This window comes from Mustela erminea, chromosome X, assembly GCF_009829155.1.
Source record: "Mustela erminea isolate mMusErm1 chromosome X, mMusErm1.Pri, whole genome shotgun sequence".
Lineage (NCBI taxonomy): Eukaryota > Metazoa > Chordata > Mammalia > Carnivora > Mustelidae > Mustela > Mustela erminea.
The window spans coordinates 88670398-88685703 of record NC_045635.1 but is presented as its reverse complement, the minus strand read 5'-3'; the positions used below and the strand labels follow the sequence as shown (position 1 = coordinate 88685703).

At 32.9% G+C, this 15306-nt stretch overlaps 1 protein-coding gene across 3 annotated transcripts in view; it reads right to left on the bottom strand.

Moving 5' to 3' along the window:
• The window catches only part of RADX (RPA1 related single stranded DNA binding protein, X-linked), a 77769-nt gene that overhangs the window by 31451 nt on the left and 31012 nt on the right, over positions 1 to 15306 (bottom strand). For all 3 annotated transcript variants that reach the window (XM_032330304.1, XM_032330305.1, XM_032330306.1), the window contains exon 11: positions 13622 to 13662. In XM_032330304.1, the coding sequence (XP_032186195.1) occupies positions 13622 to 13662 (41 nt within the window). The remainder of the gene's footprint in view (positions 1 to 13621; positions 13663 to 15306) is intronic.

Below are 15306 nucleotides of genomic sequence, written 5' to 3'. Positions count from 1 at the left end.
AAAAGCAAGTGAGAGGCAAACCGCAAACCATGAAAGAGACTCTAAAGTATAGAGAACAAACTGATGGCTATTGGAGGGGAGGTGAGGGGTGGGGATGGGTGAAATAAGACAGGGTTTAAAAATTGCTCTTGTTGTAATGAGCACCATGTGTTGTATGGAAGTGCTCAATCACTGTTCTGTACAACTGAAACTATTATTACATTGTATGTTAACTTACTGGAACTTAGGTAAAAACTTTATTAAGATTTTTTTTTATTTATTTGACAGACAGAGATCACAAGTAGGCAGAGAGGCAGGCAGAGAGAGAGGAGGAAGCGGGCTCTCCACTGAGCAGTGAGCCCGATGCGGGACTCGATCCCAGGACCCTGGGATCATGATCTGAGCCGAAGGCAGAGGCTTTAACCCACTGAGCCACCCAGGTGCCCCAAGTAGAAACTTTAAAAAAGGGCATCTGACAAAATCTAACACCTGTTCATCATTTAAAAAAAACTCAGAAAACTAGCAGTAGATGGGAATTTCCTCAGTATGAAAACAGACTTTTATAAAAACTGCACAGCTAAAATAATACTCAATGATAAAGTACTGAAAGCTTTCCTCCTAAGTACAGAAAAAAGATAGGGATGTCCACTTTCACCACTGCTATTCATCACTGTAGTGGAATCTATTCAAATAAATTAGATAAGGAAAAGAAATAAAATGAATCCATATTAAAAAGGAAGAAATAAAAGGACTTCTGTATGCATATGACATAATCCCATGTATACAAAATCTGCAAGAATCTGCAGGAAAGCAACTAGAGCTAATAAACCAGATCATAATATTTGTAATTACAAGATCAACACACACAAGTTAGATGAGTTTCTATGAACCAACAATAACTAATCTGAATAAGAAATTAAGAAAGCAATTCCAATATAATAATAACTAAAAGAATAAAATACCTAGGAACAAATTTGAGCAATAAGTTAAAAGACGTGTGTACTAAAGACTACAAAACATCAATGAAATAAAATTAAGAATACCTAAACAAAAAGAAAGACATCAATATTCATGGACTGGAAACCTTAATATTATTACTTGATCAATATTATCTAAAGTGGTCTACATATTCAATTCAATCCCTATCAAAATTTCAAGGGCATATTTTGCAGAAATGGTAAAAACTGATCCATAAATTCATATGAAATTATAAGGAGTCCTGAATGCTAAAACAACCTTGAATAAAAATAACAAAGTTGAAGGGCTCAGATATCCTAATTTCAAAACTTAGTACAAAGCTACAGTAATCAAAATAATGTGATCCTGGCTGGCATAGGGCCAGACATATAGACCAACAGAATAGAACTGAGAGTCTAGAAAGAAACACATACAATCTATGGCCATTTGATTTTCAAAAAGGGTATCAAGACAATTCAATGCGGGAAAGAGTTGCCTTTTCTATAAGTGGGATGGTGACAACTGAATTTCCACATACCAAAGAATAAAGCTGGACCACTATTCCATAGCATATAGAAAATTAACTCAAAACAAAATATTTAGGTTATATTCCTACATTTAGGACAAAAACCTAAATATATGAGCTAAAACTATAAAACACATAGAAGTAAACAGGAATAAATCTTCATGATCTTGGATTTGACAATGGAATATTAGATAAAACACTAAAATCATGAGATTGAAAGAAATATTTAATAAAGTATTGATAAATTATGTAAAAAAAGAATTGATAAATTATACTTTATTAAAATAAGCAAAAGTAAATGAACAAGGATGTATTTTACCTTGTTGATGAGTTGGACTTTATTTTACAGATGGTAGGATGTTTGTGAAATGTTTTAAGCAAGAAATATGAACTGGTTTTTAATGTTTTGAAAAGACTGCTTTGGTGCCAGTGTAGAGAATGAATTTAAATGCCTCTTCTTATTACCGAAGTCTAGGAATTTTTATTCTGTCACTATTTTATTGTTTAATTGTCATAAGTAAACATTGATATGTGCAAAAAAACCCATTTGTGCATCACAGGATATTATCAGGGAAGTGAAAATAAAACATATAAAATAGAAGAAAACATTTGCAAATCATATATCTGAGAAGGATTTAATATGCAGAATAAAAAAACCCACATCCAACAACAAAAAGGCAAACAACTCAATTAAAAAACTAGCAAAGGAAGCCAATGTACATCTCTTCAATGAAGACATAAAAATGCGTAAAAAGCCCTTGAAAAGATGCTCAACATTATTAGATATCACTGAAATACAATCAAAATCACAATGATATTTCACTTCTCACTAACGAGAATGGCTATAATAAAAAAGAAAAAAACAGAGAGAGAGAGAGAAAAAGAGAGAGAGAGAGAGAAAGAAAGAAAGAAAGTAAATTCTGGAAAGGATTTAGAGAAATTAGAGCCCTCATACATTCTTAATGGGAATGTAAAATGCTGCAGCTGCTATGGAAAATAGTTTGGCAGCTCCTCAAAATTTACCAAGTAATTATCATAGGATCCAGCAATTTTACTTCTAGGTATATACTCAAAAGAATTGGAAACAGGGACCCAAACAAATACCTGTTCATTGTTCATAGCAGCAATATTCACAATAGTTAAAAAGTGGAAACAACTCCAGTGTCCATCAACAGATAAATGGATTAACAAAATGTGGCATGTATATGTTTGTGTGTGTGTAAATATTATTCAGCCATAAAAAGGAATGAAGTGCTGATACACACTAAAACATGCATGAACCTTGAAAACATGCTAAATGAAATAAGTAGACACAACAAATTTTGTAGAAGATGTGGCACACATATACAATGAAATATTACTCAGCCATCAGAAAGAATGAAATATTGCCATTTGCAACATGGATGGAGCTAGAGTATAGTATATAATGCTAAATAAAATAAGTTAGTCAGAGAAAGAAAAATACCTTATGATCTCACTCATATGTGGAATTTAAGAAACAAAACAGATGAACATATTGGAGGGGGAAAAAGCAGATAGGGAAACAAACCATAAGAGACTCTTAATGATCGAGAACAAACTGAGGGTTGATGGAGGGAAGTGGGTAGGGAATGGGCTAGATGGATGATGGCTATTAAAGAGGGCATTTGTTGTGATGAGCAATGGGTGTTGTATGTAAGTGATGAATCGATGAATTCTACACCTGAAACCAATATTGCACTGTATGTTAACTAAAATGTAATAAAAATTTTAAAAAAAGGATCTGTAAGAGATTTATTAGTCACTTGCAATAGGAGGACTTAATTTGGATCCTAATTCAAATAAATGAAAAAAAGTTTTTAATGACATTTATGAGCCCACTGGAAATTAGAATGGTAGATGGATATTTGATATTAAGAAATTCTGTCAATTTCTTAAGGTATGATAATGATATTGCGGTCATATTAAAATAGTCCTTATCTTTTAAAGATATGCACTGAAATTTGTACAGATGAAGTGATATACTATGTGTTCAAGTAACATGGGATGAATGGGTGAAAGTACAAATAAAGCAAGATTGGTGAAGAGTTGATAACTATTGGGAACTGGGTGGTGGATAACATGTGTGTATTATCTATGTGGTTTTTTTAATGTAAGAATTTCCTTCATACTGTATTATGCCCATCAAATTATTATGAAAAATTTCATATTTACAACAAAATTGAAATAATTTTACAAGAACACTATGTATCCATTATTTAGTTTCTCCCATTTTAATGTACTGACTATGTCTATCTCTATCTATCCATTAATCCACCTTATTTATATTCTTTTCAAATAAATTGCAGGCTTCTGTTTCTTTTCTGGTAAGTGTTTCAGCATATATATCATTACCTAATTTAATATTTTTAAAATATTTTCATATAAATTTACAAAAAAATGCACAAATCTTAATTATGTGCATTTGACAAATATATATACACTCAGGTAACCAAAACCTCTCTCAGGATATGGGAGTTTCCATTACCCAATATTTTCTTTGTGCCCCTTCCCAATCAATCTCCATACATCACTTCAACCTCTGTACTAAGGCAACTACTGTTCTGATCTACCAAAGATTAGTTTTTCTTGTTCGGGATCTTAATATAAATGAATTCATACAGTATGTACTCTTTTGTGTAATGTTTCTTTAACCTTCATAATATTTTAGAGTTTCATCTACCCTGTTACATGCATCAACGGTTGGTTCCGTTTTATTGGGGAATAGTATTCTACTGCATGAATATACCACAATGTGTTTATTCGTTCTCCTATTGATGAAGAACTGGGCTATTTCCAGTTTGGGCTATTGTAAGTAAATATACTATTAATATTTTTAATATGCATTTTGTGAATATAGGGTTTTTATGTCTCTTGGAGTGAAATTTCTGGGTCCAAAGATAGGTATATATTTTGCTTTATAACTGCCAGCCACAACTTTGTACAATATGGTTGTATCATTTTACATTCACACTGTTGGTGTATAAGACTTCTTGTTGCTCCACATCCTCACAAACATTTGCTGTCAGCAGATTTTGAATGTTAGCCATTCTGGTGGGCATGTAGTAGTATCTTACTGTGGTACTAATTTGAATTTTCCTGATGACTAATATTGTTGAATACATTTTCATATCCTTTCTGGCTATTCATAAATCTGTTTTGTAAATCATCTGCTAAAATCTTTTGTTCTTGTTTAAATGTGTTAGTTTGCATTTTTAATTATGCATATTAACAGTTCATTATGTTTTGCACACCAGTCTTTTGTCAGGTATATATTCTGACAATATTTACTCTCTACCCTCAGCTAGTCTATAAATTTTCTTTTTTTCCGTTTCTATTTTTCAATATTTTAGTTTATATTTAAATAAAATTTATATATATTTAACATTTATAACATAATGATTTGATATACATATACACAATAATACAAGTGATTACTATATAATTAATGTGTCATCTCCTCACATACATGATAGGTACCTGGAATCTACTCTTAGTATATTTCTAGTATTCAATATAGTATTAATGGCAGTTATTATGCTATACATGAGATCTTTAGACTTACTCATCCTCCATAAATACAACATTATACTCTTTGACGGACATCTCCCCATTTCCCCCATGTCCCTGTCCCTGGTAAACACCATTCTTCTCTCTGCCTGTATGAGTCTGACTTTTTAAGTTCTGTATATAAGTGAGATCATGTAGTATTTATCTTAACCATGTGTTGCTGAAGCTTTGACATCTGGGGCTTTGCTGACCCTGGACAGATTGCCCTTCCCAGGGCTAGCTAATTTTTAGAGACAGTAGACAACTTGCCTTGGAGCCTCACCTTTCATATGCAAACCAACCAACCCAGAGCCCACACCCCAACCACCTTTGTAAAAGGGCTCTCATATTTTAAGCCACTAATCCCCTGACCTAATCACCCCGGGACAGGGACCAGACAACTAGGGTCAGTCTTTACACCCCATAGCCTGCTGAAATTATTGAAACTAGTCAATCCTAAATCTGCTCATCTGCCTTGCTTGCTTGTTCTCACAGAAGCCACAATAAAGGCTCATGCCCTTGTTTTCCTGTCACTGCCTCCTGACTGACCCTGGCGCTTCCCATGGCATTGTGTGCTCCCTTCTCTTGAGATCTGTGAATATAACAACTATTTTTTCAATGGCAGTTGCCTTCTTATCTGATGGACTTGCCATACCTATATAAAACTAAAACCTGTATTTTAAAATGAGGGTTCATTGTGCTATTCTGTTCACTTCTGTATATATGTGAAATTTTTAATAAGAATCTTTTAGTTAATGACATTGCTGCTATGAGCTGAATTGTATTATACCAAAATTTATATTTTGAATCTTTAACCCCCAGTCCCTTACACTGTGACTGTATAAAGAAAATAGGGACTTTAAAGAGGTGATTAATTTAAAATGGAGCTGATAGTGTGGGCCCTACTAATCTGAATGATATTCTTAGGAGAAAATTCGGATAAACAGTGACACCAGGGATGTGTACACACAGAGAGACAAACAGATCAGTACACAGCACAAAAAATAGCCAACTAAAAGCCATCGTGTGAGGCCTCAGGAGAAGGCCTGTCACCTTGGTCTTGGACTTGCAACCTTCCGAACTGTGAAAAATAAATTTCTTTTGTTTAAGCTACCCACTTTGTGGCATTTTATGGCAGCCCTGGCAAACTAATACAACTGCCTACCCCAACTAGAATACCAAGTCCATTAAGTTAAGATAAGGAGTAGGTAAATGAGGCATCCTTGACTCTACTCATTTCCAGTTTTAATTAATACCTAGATATGATTGATTGTATTTTCAATTTTTTTCTCATCTCTTCCTCTTCTCTTTTTCATTACCACTGTTCCATTCCTGGTATTTATCATCATTCATTAGTGTCTTTGACCCTAGAGTTGTTTCCCTTAAACCTGTCCCCCTGATGGCTATCAGAGTAAGCTATAATTAAATTATGCCACACCACTACTTAATATCTTCCAAAGTCTCTCCCTTAATGTCTAGAGAATAAAGTCCAACTTTCTTCATATGGCATACCAGGTCCTCCATTAACGTAGATCTTTAACATTTCTGCAGTCATTAGACTACTTCCTGCCTTACACTTTATACACCTCAACAGATAGTGGTTCCTTGAGATGTCCATGAAATGTCTTATCTTTTGTACCTGTGCTACCTACCTGTGTTGTAGGCTTATATACGCTTAGCTAATTTGACAAAACTCTATTCATCTTTTAAGAATTAGTTCAGGTATTATCTGTACACTGTAGTGTTTTTTTTTTTTAAAGATTTTATTTATTTATTTGACAGAGAGAGATCACAAGGAGGCAGAGAGACGGGCAGAGAGAAAGAGGAGGAAGCAGGCTCCCTGCCGAGCAGAGAGCCCGATGCGGGACTCGATCCCAGGACCCTGAGATCATGACCTGAGCCGAAGGCAGCGGCTTAACCCACTGAGCCACCCAGGCGCCCTGTACACTGTAGTGTTTTAAATTTACCTTTTACTTTCTCTAGACAGAAGAATTGGAAAAATACATAGAATACCATAGTAACTACCAGTACATCCAATACCTAGAAATACACATTTTCAGACTTATATTTTACCATCTTTGCTTCAAATATTTTAATGTTTTAAACTTTGTTATTGTGGAAGTTTTAAAATATTGAAACTAGATAGGAGAGTACAATGAATCCCCTTGTATCTATCATCCAGTTTTAACATTTATCACCACATGACCAACATTCTTTCATATATATACTATGCTACTCCCATCTCTACTGTTCTATTTTAAAGTCAATCTTTGAGATATCATTCCACCTATAGATAATTCAATGTGTATCTTTAAAAGATAAGGACTTTTAAAAAAGATTTATTTAATTTATTTATTTGAAAGAGACAGAGAGGGAACATAAGCAGGGGAAGATGGAGAGGGAGAAGCAAGCTCCCCACTGAGCAGGGATCCTGACGCGGGTTCAATCCCAGGACCCTGGGATCATGACCTGAGCCGAAGGCAGACCCTTAATGACTCAGCCACCCAGGCACCCCAAAAGGACTCTTTAAAACAAGAAAATAAACATGATATAACACATTAATAATAATTTAAGAATATTATCAAATATTACCAAAATATTATCAAATATTTTGTTCAAATTTTTCCCATTGTCTCATAAGTTATTTGCATTGGTTTGGTTTCATATAAAATAATGAAATAAATAGAACATTGGAGATGAGGTTTAAATCTTGCTTTTTTTAATCTTCCTGGTCATATTCTCTTCTTCCTTGCTTAGAGACAATCACTATAATTAATTAGCTATGTATCTTTCCATTCCAGAGTAGATTCCTATATATGTCGCTATGAACAATAAATAGTTTGGCTTTGGATAATTTTAGAAATGTGTACAAATTAAAATGTAATACTCTCTTGTATTGTTTTATAAATTGTTATTTTAAGTTTTATATTCTTTCTTTTCTATAACTCTTTGTAGCTTTCTTTTTTATTCTTGGTCAGTATTGCTAGAGGTTTCTCTATTGTTTTAAATCTTTTTTTAAAAAAGACTTTATAATTCATTTGGCAGACAGAACTAGACAGCACAAGTGGAGAGAACGGCAGAGGGAGAGGGAGAAGCAGGTTCCCCACTGAGCAGAGAGAGCCTGATACTGCTACATCCCAGGCCCCTGGGATCAAGACCTGAGCTGAAGGCAGATGCTTAATCATCTGAGCCACCCAGATGTCTGCATTGTTTAAATCTTTTAAAAGAACCAACTTTTTCTGCTATTCTCGTTTTTGTTTTATATTTCACTAATTTGTTTTTAATTTTATTTTCATATTTTATTGGATCTAAAATGCTGTAGGGGCGCCAGGCTGGCTCAGTTAGAAGAGCATGCAACTTGATCTTGGGGTTGTTTGAGCCCCATGTTTGGTGTAGAGATTTCATAAAAATAAAATCTTTAAAAATAAATTGAAATGCTATAAATTGTAAAACAACATTATTTCATGTGCTACTAAGAAAAAAAAAAGTACTTTGCCAATGAAATCATGATGTATAATTCATTTTGGAAGGTGCATCCCAATTTCAGAGATGTTAAACTATGCAAAAATGGATATCTAGGAATTGATGACATACAGAATTTCCTACCACCTATTTCAGTTTTCTTTTCTTCATTAGATTCTTTTAAACTTACTGAGACTTGTTTTATGACCACAATATCGTTCATCTTGGTAAATGTTCTATGTGTATGTGTAAATAATATGTATTATGCCATTGTTAGGTAGAGTGTTTTGTATTTATTAATTAGCTCAAGTTGGTTGATAGTGTTAATGTATTCTATATTCTTACTGATTTACTGCCTAGTTTTTCTATCAATTGCTGAGAAAGGGATGCTGAAGTCCTCAAACATAATTGTGAATCTGTCTCTCTTCTGAATTTGTTTTCACATACTTTGAAGCTTCATTGTGAGGTGTCTACACATATAGGATTGGCATGTTTTCTTGGACAGCTGTAAATAATGTAATATTCTTCTTTTCTCCCTGTTATGAAATCTACTTTGATGATATAAATATAGCCATTTAAGCTTCCTTAACATGTCATATATTTTTCCATCTTTTCATATTGTATCTTTAAATTTAAAGTGGGTCTCTTTTTTTTAAGATTTTATTTATTTATTTGACAGAGAGATCACAAGTAGGCAGAGAGGCAGGCAGAGAGAGAGGGGGAAGCAGGCTTTCTGCTGAGCAGAAAGCCCAATGTGGGGCTCGATCCCAGGACCCTGAGATCATGACCTGACCTGAAGGCAGAAGCTTAACTCACTGAGTCACCCAGGTGCCCCTCTTTTTTTTTAAGCTTTTATTTATTATTTGAGAGAGAGCACAAGCCTGGGGGGAGTCTCCTGCTGAGCAGAGAGCCCAATGTAGAGCTCCATCCCAGGACCCCAGGATAATGACCTGAGCCAAAGGCAGATGGTTAACTGACTGAGCCACCCAGGCGCTCTTAAAGTGGGTCTTTTTCAGATAGTATATAGCTGGGTCTTACTTTTTTATCCAATATGATAATCTCTGCTTTTTTATTGGGGTGTTAATACTATTTACTTTAATGTAATTAACAAATGATGGGGCTTCAGTTTGTCATTTTGTTATTTTTTTCTATTTGACACATTTTCTCTTATGCCCCCCTTTTCTCTTGTCCTGCCTTCTCTTGGATTGACTAAAAAAATAATTCAATTTAGCTTTACCATTGACTTACTAGCTATGGTTTTTTTTTAGGGGTTGCTGTAAGATTTATAATATACAACTTTGATTTATTACATCCAAGTGATGTTATGCCACTTTGTGCATATAGTGTAAGAACTTCGTAATGGTTAATCTCCATATCCTCTCCTGCCTTTGTGCTCGTCATACTTTTCTCTTCCATATAAACTACAAAGCTTATATTTTTATTATTTTTCTTCTAAAAGGGATTAAAATTGAGAAAATTTATTTGTTGTACTTGTACCTTTACTATTTCTGGTACTTTCCCTTATTTAGATCTAAATTTCCACCTGTATTATTATTTTTCTGCCTGAAGAACTTCCTTTATTATTTTTCATTGTGTAGGTCTGGTCAAGAATTCTCTCAGCTTTTGTTTTGATCTTTATTTTGTCTATTTTTAAAAGATACATTCATTGTACATAGAACTGTAGGTTTACAAGTCTCTTCTTTTCATTGTCTTTTGGATAATATACTTTCTGAAGAGAAATCTATTGTTGTATTTGTCTTTGTTCCTCTGTGTATAATGTGTCTTTTCTCTTTTCCCTTTGGCTTCTTTTAAGAATGTTTTATCACTGGTTTTCATCAATATATCTGTGCTTGCCTATTAAATAACTTTTTGTCTTCTTGTTCTTTTACTTTAAGAGAGGAGTGTGCTATGATTGCTCCTTTTAAATCTACTGGGTTGGGACGTCTGGGTGGCTCAGTCCCTTAAGCCTCTGCCTTTGGTTTGGGTCATGATCCCAGGGTCTTGGGATGAAGTCTGCCTTCTCCCTCTCCCTCTGCCTGCTTCCCCTGCTTGTGTAAACACACACACACACACACACACACACACACACTCTCTCTCTCTCTCTCTCTCTGACAAGTAAATACAATCTTGAAATAAAAAAATAAATCTACTGGGCTATTTACATTTTGAGGTTATATTTTTAGATGTATACATTCCTGGTTTTTATTATCTTCTGGGTAGAATGTCACTTTTTTCATTCTATATTGTTTTCTTTATCTTTACTTACAGTTTCTGCTTCATATTTTATCTCATATTAATACTGCTATACCACATTTCCTTAGGAGAAGTCAGGTATATATTTTGCCATTCCTTTGTTTTCAACCTTTGTATATAAATTTCCTTAAGTGTCTCTTATCATAGCATATAACTAGATTAATTTTTAAAACTGATACCTGAAAGTTTAACATGTTTACATTTATTGAAATTATTGTTGTATTTGGAATTATTTCAGTTATGTTGTTTTGTGTTTTTTTCTTAATCATGCTTTTTCTTTTCTTTTTCCTTCCTTTCCACCTTCCATTGTCCTGATTAAATTTTCACAATTCCATTATTCTGTGCTGCTGCTTTGAAAATTATACCTTCTATACCTACTCTTTTAGCATGTCCTTAAAATTTTAAGTGTCATGTTTGAATTTACAAAGCCTAGAGTTCATCAATCACTACTTTTCTCCATAAAGATATAGTAACTTAGGAATGCTTTAATTCTCATCTTCCTACCCATCTTATTTTAAATAGCATTTTACTTTACTTTATTTCAAATCCCATGAAATTATTTACCATTGTTATTAATTTTTACTGCCTGTTTTTATTTATATTTACCAATATTTTACCAACTTCATTGCTCACCACTTCTTTTTGCATTTTAATACATCTTTTTGGTTTCATTTTACTTCTTTCAAAATTCTTTAGTAACTCACCTGAGACAATATGAATAATAAATTTCACTGTCTCTGAATATCTAAAATATGTTTATTTAACCCTCAAAATTCACTTAAACATAGAATTCTAGGTTGGAAAATATTTTCTTTCAACAGTTTGCCAAGATATTATTCCATTATTTAAGGCATCTATTGTTGCTGACAAGAAATTTTCCAGTCTAATTATATTTCTTTTGTAGATAAATAGACATTTTCTTTCTGGCAGTTTTTAAGATATTTACTATCTGTGATGCTGTGCAGGTTCACTATGATAGGTCTGCTTATAGATTTATTTAATTTTCATGCTTAGGATTCTCTGTGATCCTTCAACCTAATGATGCATATATACCCTTAATTTTGAAAATATACCTCTTCAAATATTGCTTCTTCTTCATTATCTCTAGTTTGTCCTCCTGGAACTTTCACTAGATATAAATTGAACCTTCTCACCTATCCACCATGTCTCCCAAATTCTTTTTTGCCTTTCCAATCTCTTTACCTATCTTTGGTGTGATTTCTTCTGTATCTATCTTCCAAATGTACTAATTCTCTCTTCATTTGCATTTGCTTCCTCTTCAAAGCATGTATTTAATATATTAAATCGACATATTTGATTTAATAAATTATATATTAAATTAATATATTTAATTTAATAAATACACACAATTTATATATTATAAATATAAAATATTTAAAATAATTTTATATTAAATATAAATTAAATTTATATCTTTAATTTAATAAATATATATTAAATAAAATTTAAATTTAATGTACATTTAATATATATTTATATATTTAACTCACAGTTTATATTCATTTCTTTAACTTTTTAAACATGTCTTTATTTTAAAGGCTCTTAGTATTTCTAGTTCTTAGGCTATAAATTTTCCCACATATTACATCGGATCACATTGCTTCAAACAAGTTCATTTTCTTGGGAAGTCTGTAATTTTTTTAACCATGAATTTATCTTCTGTAGCTATTTTCTATGGGGCACCCTAGGTTGTAAGATTCCTCCCTTTGAGGTAGTTTCATATTTACCTTTGTTAAGACTTTAAGGGTTTCACTGATTTCAGACCAGATGTTCCTGTTAACTCCTTAGCTCAGTGTCGTCACCATTACAGTCAATTGAACTGTGACCCCACCTCCATGTTGCACAGGTCTGGGATTTCAATTTCTCTCAAGTGGGACTTTTTCCCAACCATTGCCCAGAGGATACAGGAAGCTCCTTGACACTTTTCCACACTGATGGGCCTACTCTCTCTGGTCCTTCATAACCTTCCAATTCTATATCAATCCTACTTTGCACAAAGGACTTTCAGCCCACAATCATTTAGGTCTGTATCTAGTTCTGAAATGCCTGAGAGCAGTTTTAGTTTTAGTCCTACTCACAGCTAAATTTAAATTCTTTTGTTTTTAGCACTTTAGGATTTTTTATTATTGTTCTGAGGTTGGTCATATATTTGTGTTATAATGATTTTCCCCCTTATTTTCTATGCTTTAGTTTTTTTGGGGGGGGGGATACAGACTTTAGATTCTTCTGTGGGTTCTTGATCTCCCAGACTGACAAGAGGTCAACCTCAAAATAAGAATAACTCAAAAAGCAAGAAAGACAAAGTGTTAAAAAGTCTAGTCCAAAGAGTTGAGCCTTATAAGATCAGATTTAAACCAATCACTCTCAGGAACTAAATTGTCCTGTGAAATTTCTTCAGAAATGAGCCCAACATTCAGACCAGTCAAACTAATAGCAAATAAAGAAACTACTACTATTTTTTAAGCTTTACCTATATACTTTTTTCAAATAAAATTTAAACTTCCTACTTTATTCTTCTGGTAATTAAAAATTAAAGATCTCTATATTTGAAGGGATGTATTATCAAATAAACAAATTGGTAAGTATAGGTTTTTTTATATTTACTTTCACTTTGGGGATGATAACAAATTGTTTTAAAGTTGGGACCAGTACTTTTGACAAGGACCTAAGCTAATATAAAAAAAAACAAAAACTATATATCTATTTAAAGTACTTATGCTAGAGAGAGGCAAGACACAAAAATGCAGAATAAAATCAAATAAAATCTCTATATAATAATGTTCCATAGTCATTTCATAAATAATAATCATCAAAGCAACATACGTTAGAAAATGCTTGGCATGTCTGGTTTATTACCTTTTGTCTGCGCAGAAGTTTCTGGCTGAGGCATAGGAACTCTACGAAAGATGGAAAAAAGATAACCAATAATTACAAAAAGACAATTGAATGAAAAAAACTAATTGACCCCATTCAGAATATATTCAAATTCCATAAGTTTACAAAATTGATAGGTTTAGTTTCTTAAAGTAATGCACTAAAAACTTAATGAAAAGATATACAAGTTATGAATACACAAATATGCATATATAACCTAGTTCAAATACTGCAATAGATTTTTTAAAAGATTTTATTTATTTATTTACTTATTTATTTGAGAGAAAAAGAGAGAGAAAAGGGGGAGGGGCAGAGGGGGAGGGAGAGAAAGAGGGAAAGAATCCCAAATAGACTCCCTGCTCAGCACAAAGCCCCACACAGAGCTTGAGCTCAAAAGCTTGAGATCATGACATGAGCCAAAACCAAGAGTGGCTACTTAACTGACTAGCTACCCAGGCACCCCAAATACTACTGGTAATTTAAGTCTTCTTTTAATGGCCAGTTAGCTCAGTTGGTTAGAGTGTGGTGCTGGTAAGTCTTCTTTTAATATGGCATATTCCACAAAAGGAAGTATTTAACTTTATTATATAGCAACTAAAGATGGATAGAGATATTTATATATATAAATGTCTATTGATGTATATATGAATATACATAATTTATAACTTATTTATATATATTTTAACTTATTTATATATATTTATACACTTATAAATACATACATATGTATTACACATACATGTAAATATATATAAATATTCTAGAATATATATATTCTCAGAATATATATATTTCCATAACATATATCATTCTGGGAAACTATTTGTCCTGTCTATCCTCTTTTCAAAGTTTTCTATAAGTCTCATGGTGCTTTTTTTTTTTTAAGATTTTATTCATTTGACAGAGAGAGAAACAACAAGCAGGCAGCCAGAGAGAGAGGGGGGAAGCAGGCTCCCTGCTGAGCAGAGAGTCCAATGCGGGGCTAAATCTCAGGACCCTGAGGGCTAAATCTCAGGACCCTGAGATCACAACCAGAGCCGAAGGCAGAGGCTTAACCCACTGAGCCACCCAGGCACCCCTATAAGTCTCATGCTGCTTTAAACTCATATTTCTTCTTTGAAATTTAACTCAAGTATTATTTCTTAAAAGAAGACATCCTAGATCTCTAGTCAAAGCTCACTGCTCCTCTTATATGCTGTCACTGTCCTAGCACCATAAATAAGCCTCTATCATAGAATTCATCACTCCATGTTGAAATTACAGGTTCATGAGTCTGTCTCTTCTAACAGATTCTGTTATAAGCTCTGCTGTAAGGTCTATATAAGTGTATACTTTATTTTATTTATTTTTGTATCTATATAATATTTACTTAATAACTGTTTATTGAACTGAAATAAATGGAGGAAAAGGAAATATTTTATTTTGAAACTGAGGAGAAGCCTACTTTTATAAGGAAAGATTTCCATTTTGTAGGCTATTAGCATATTTCTGTGATGATTTTTTTTCTATTGTATTTCCAAAGCTAAAAGCATAAAGTAAAACAGAATGACATATTATTGAATGCCACATTATATTGCTCATCATATATTTTATCAATGGATTTTTTCTTATAATAGTAGTATTCATTATTTTTCTAAAGAGTTATTAATGAACCAAAAAGAAGTAGC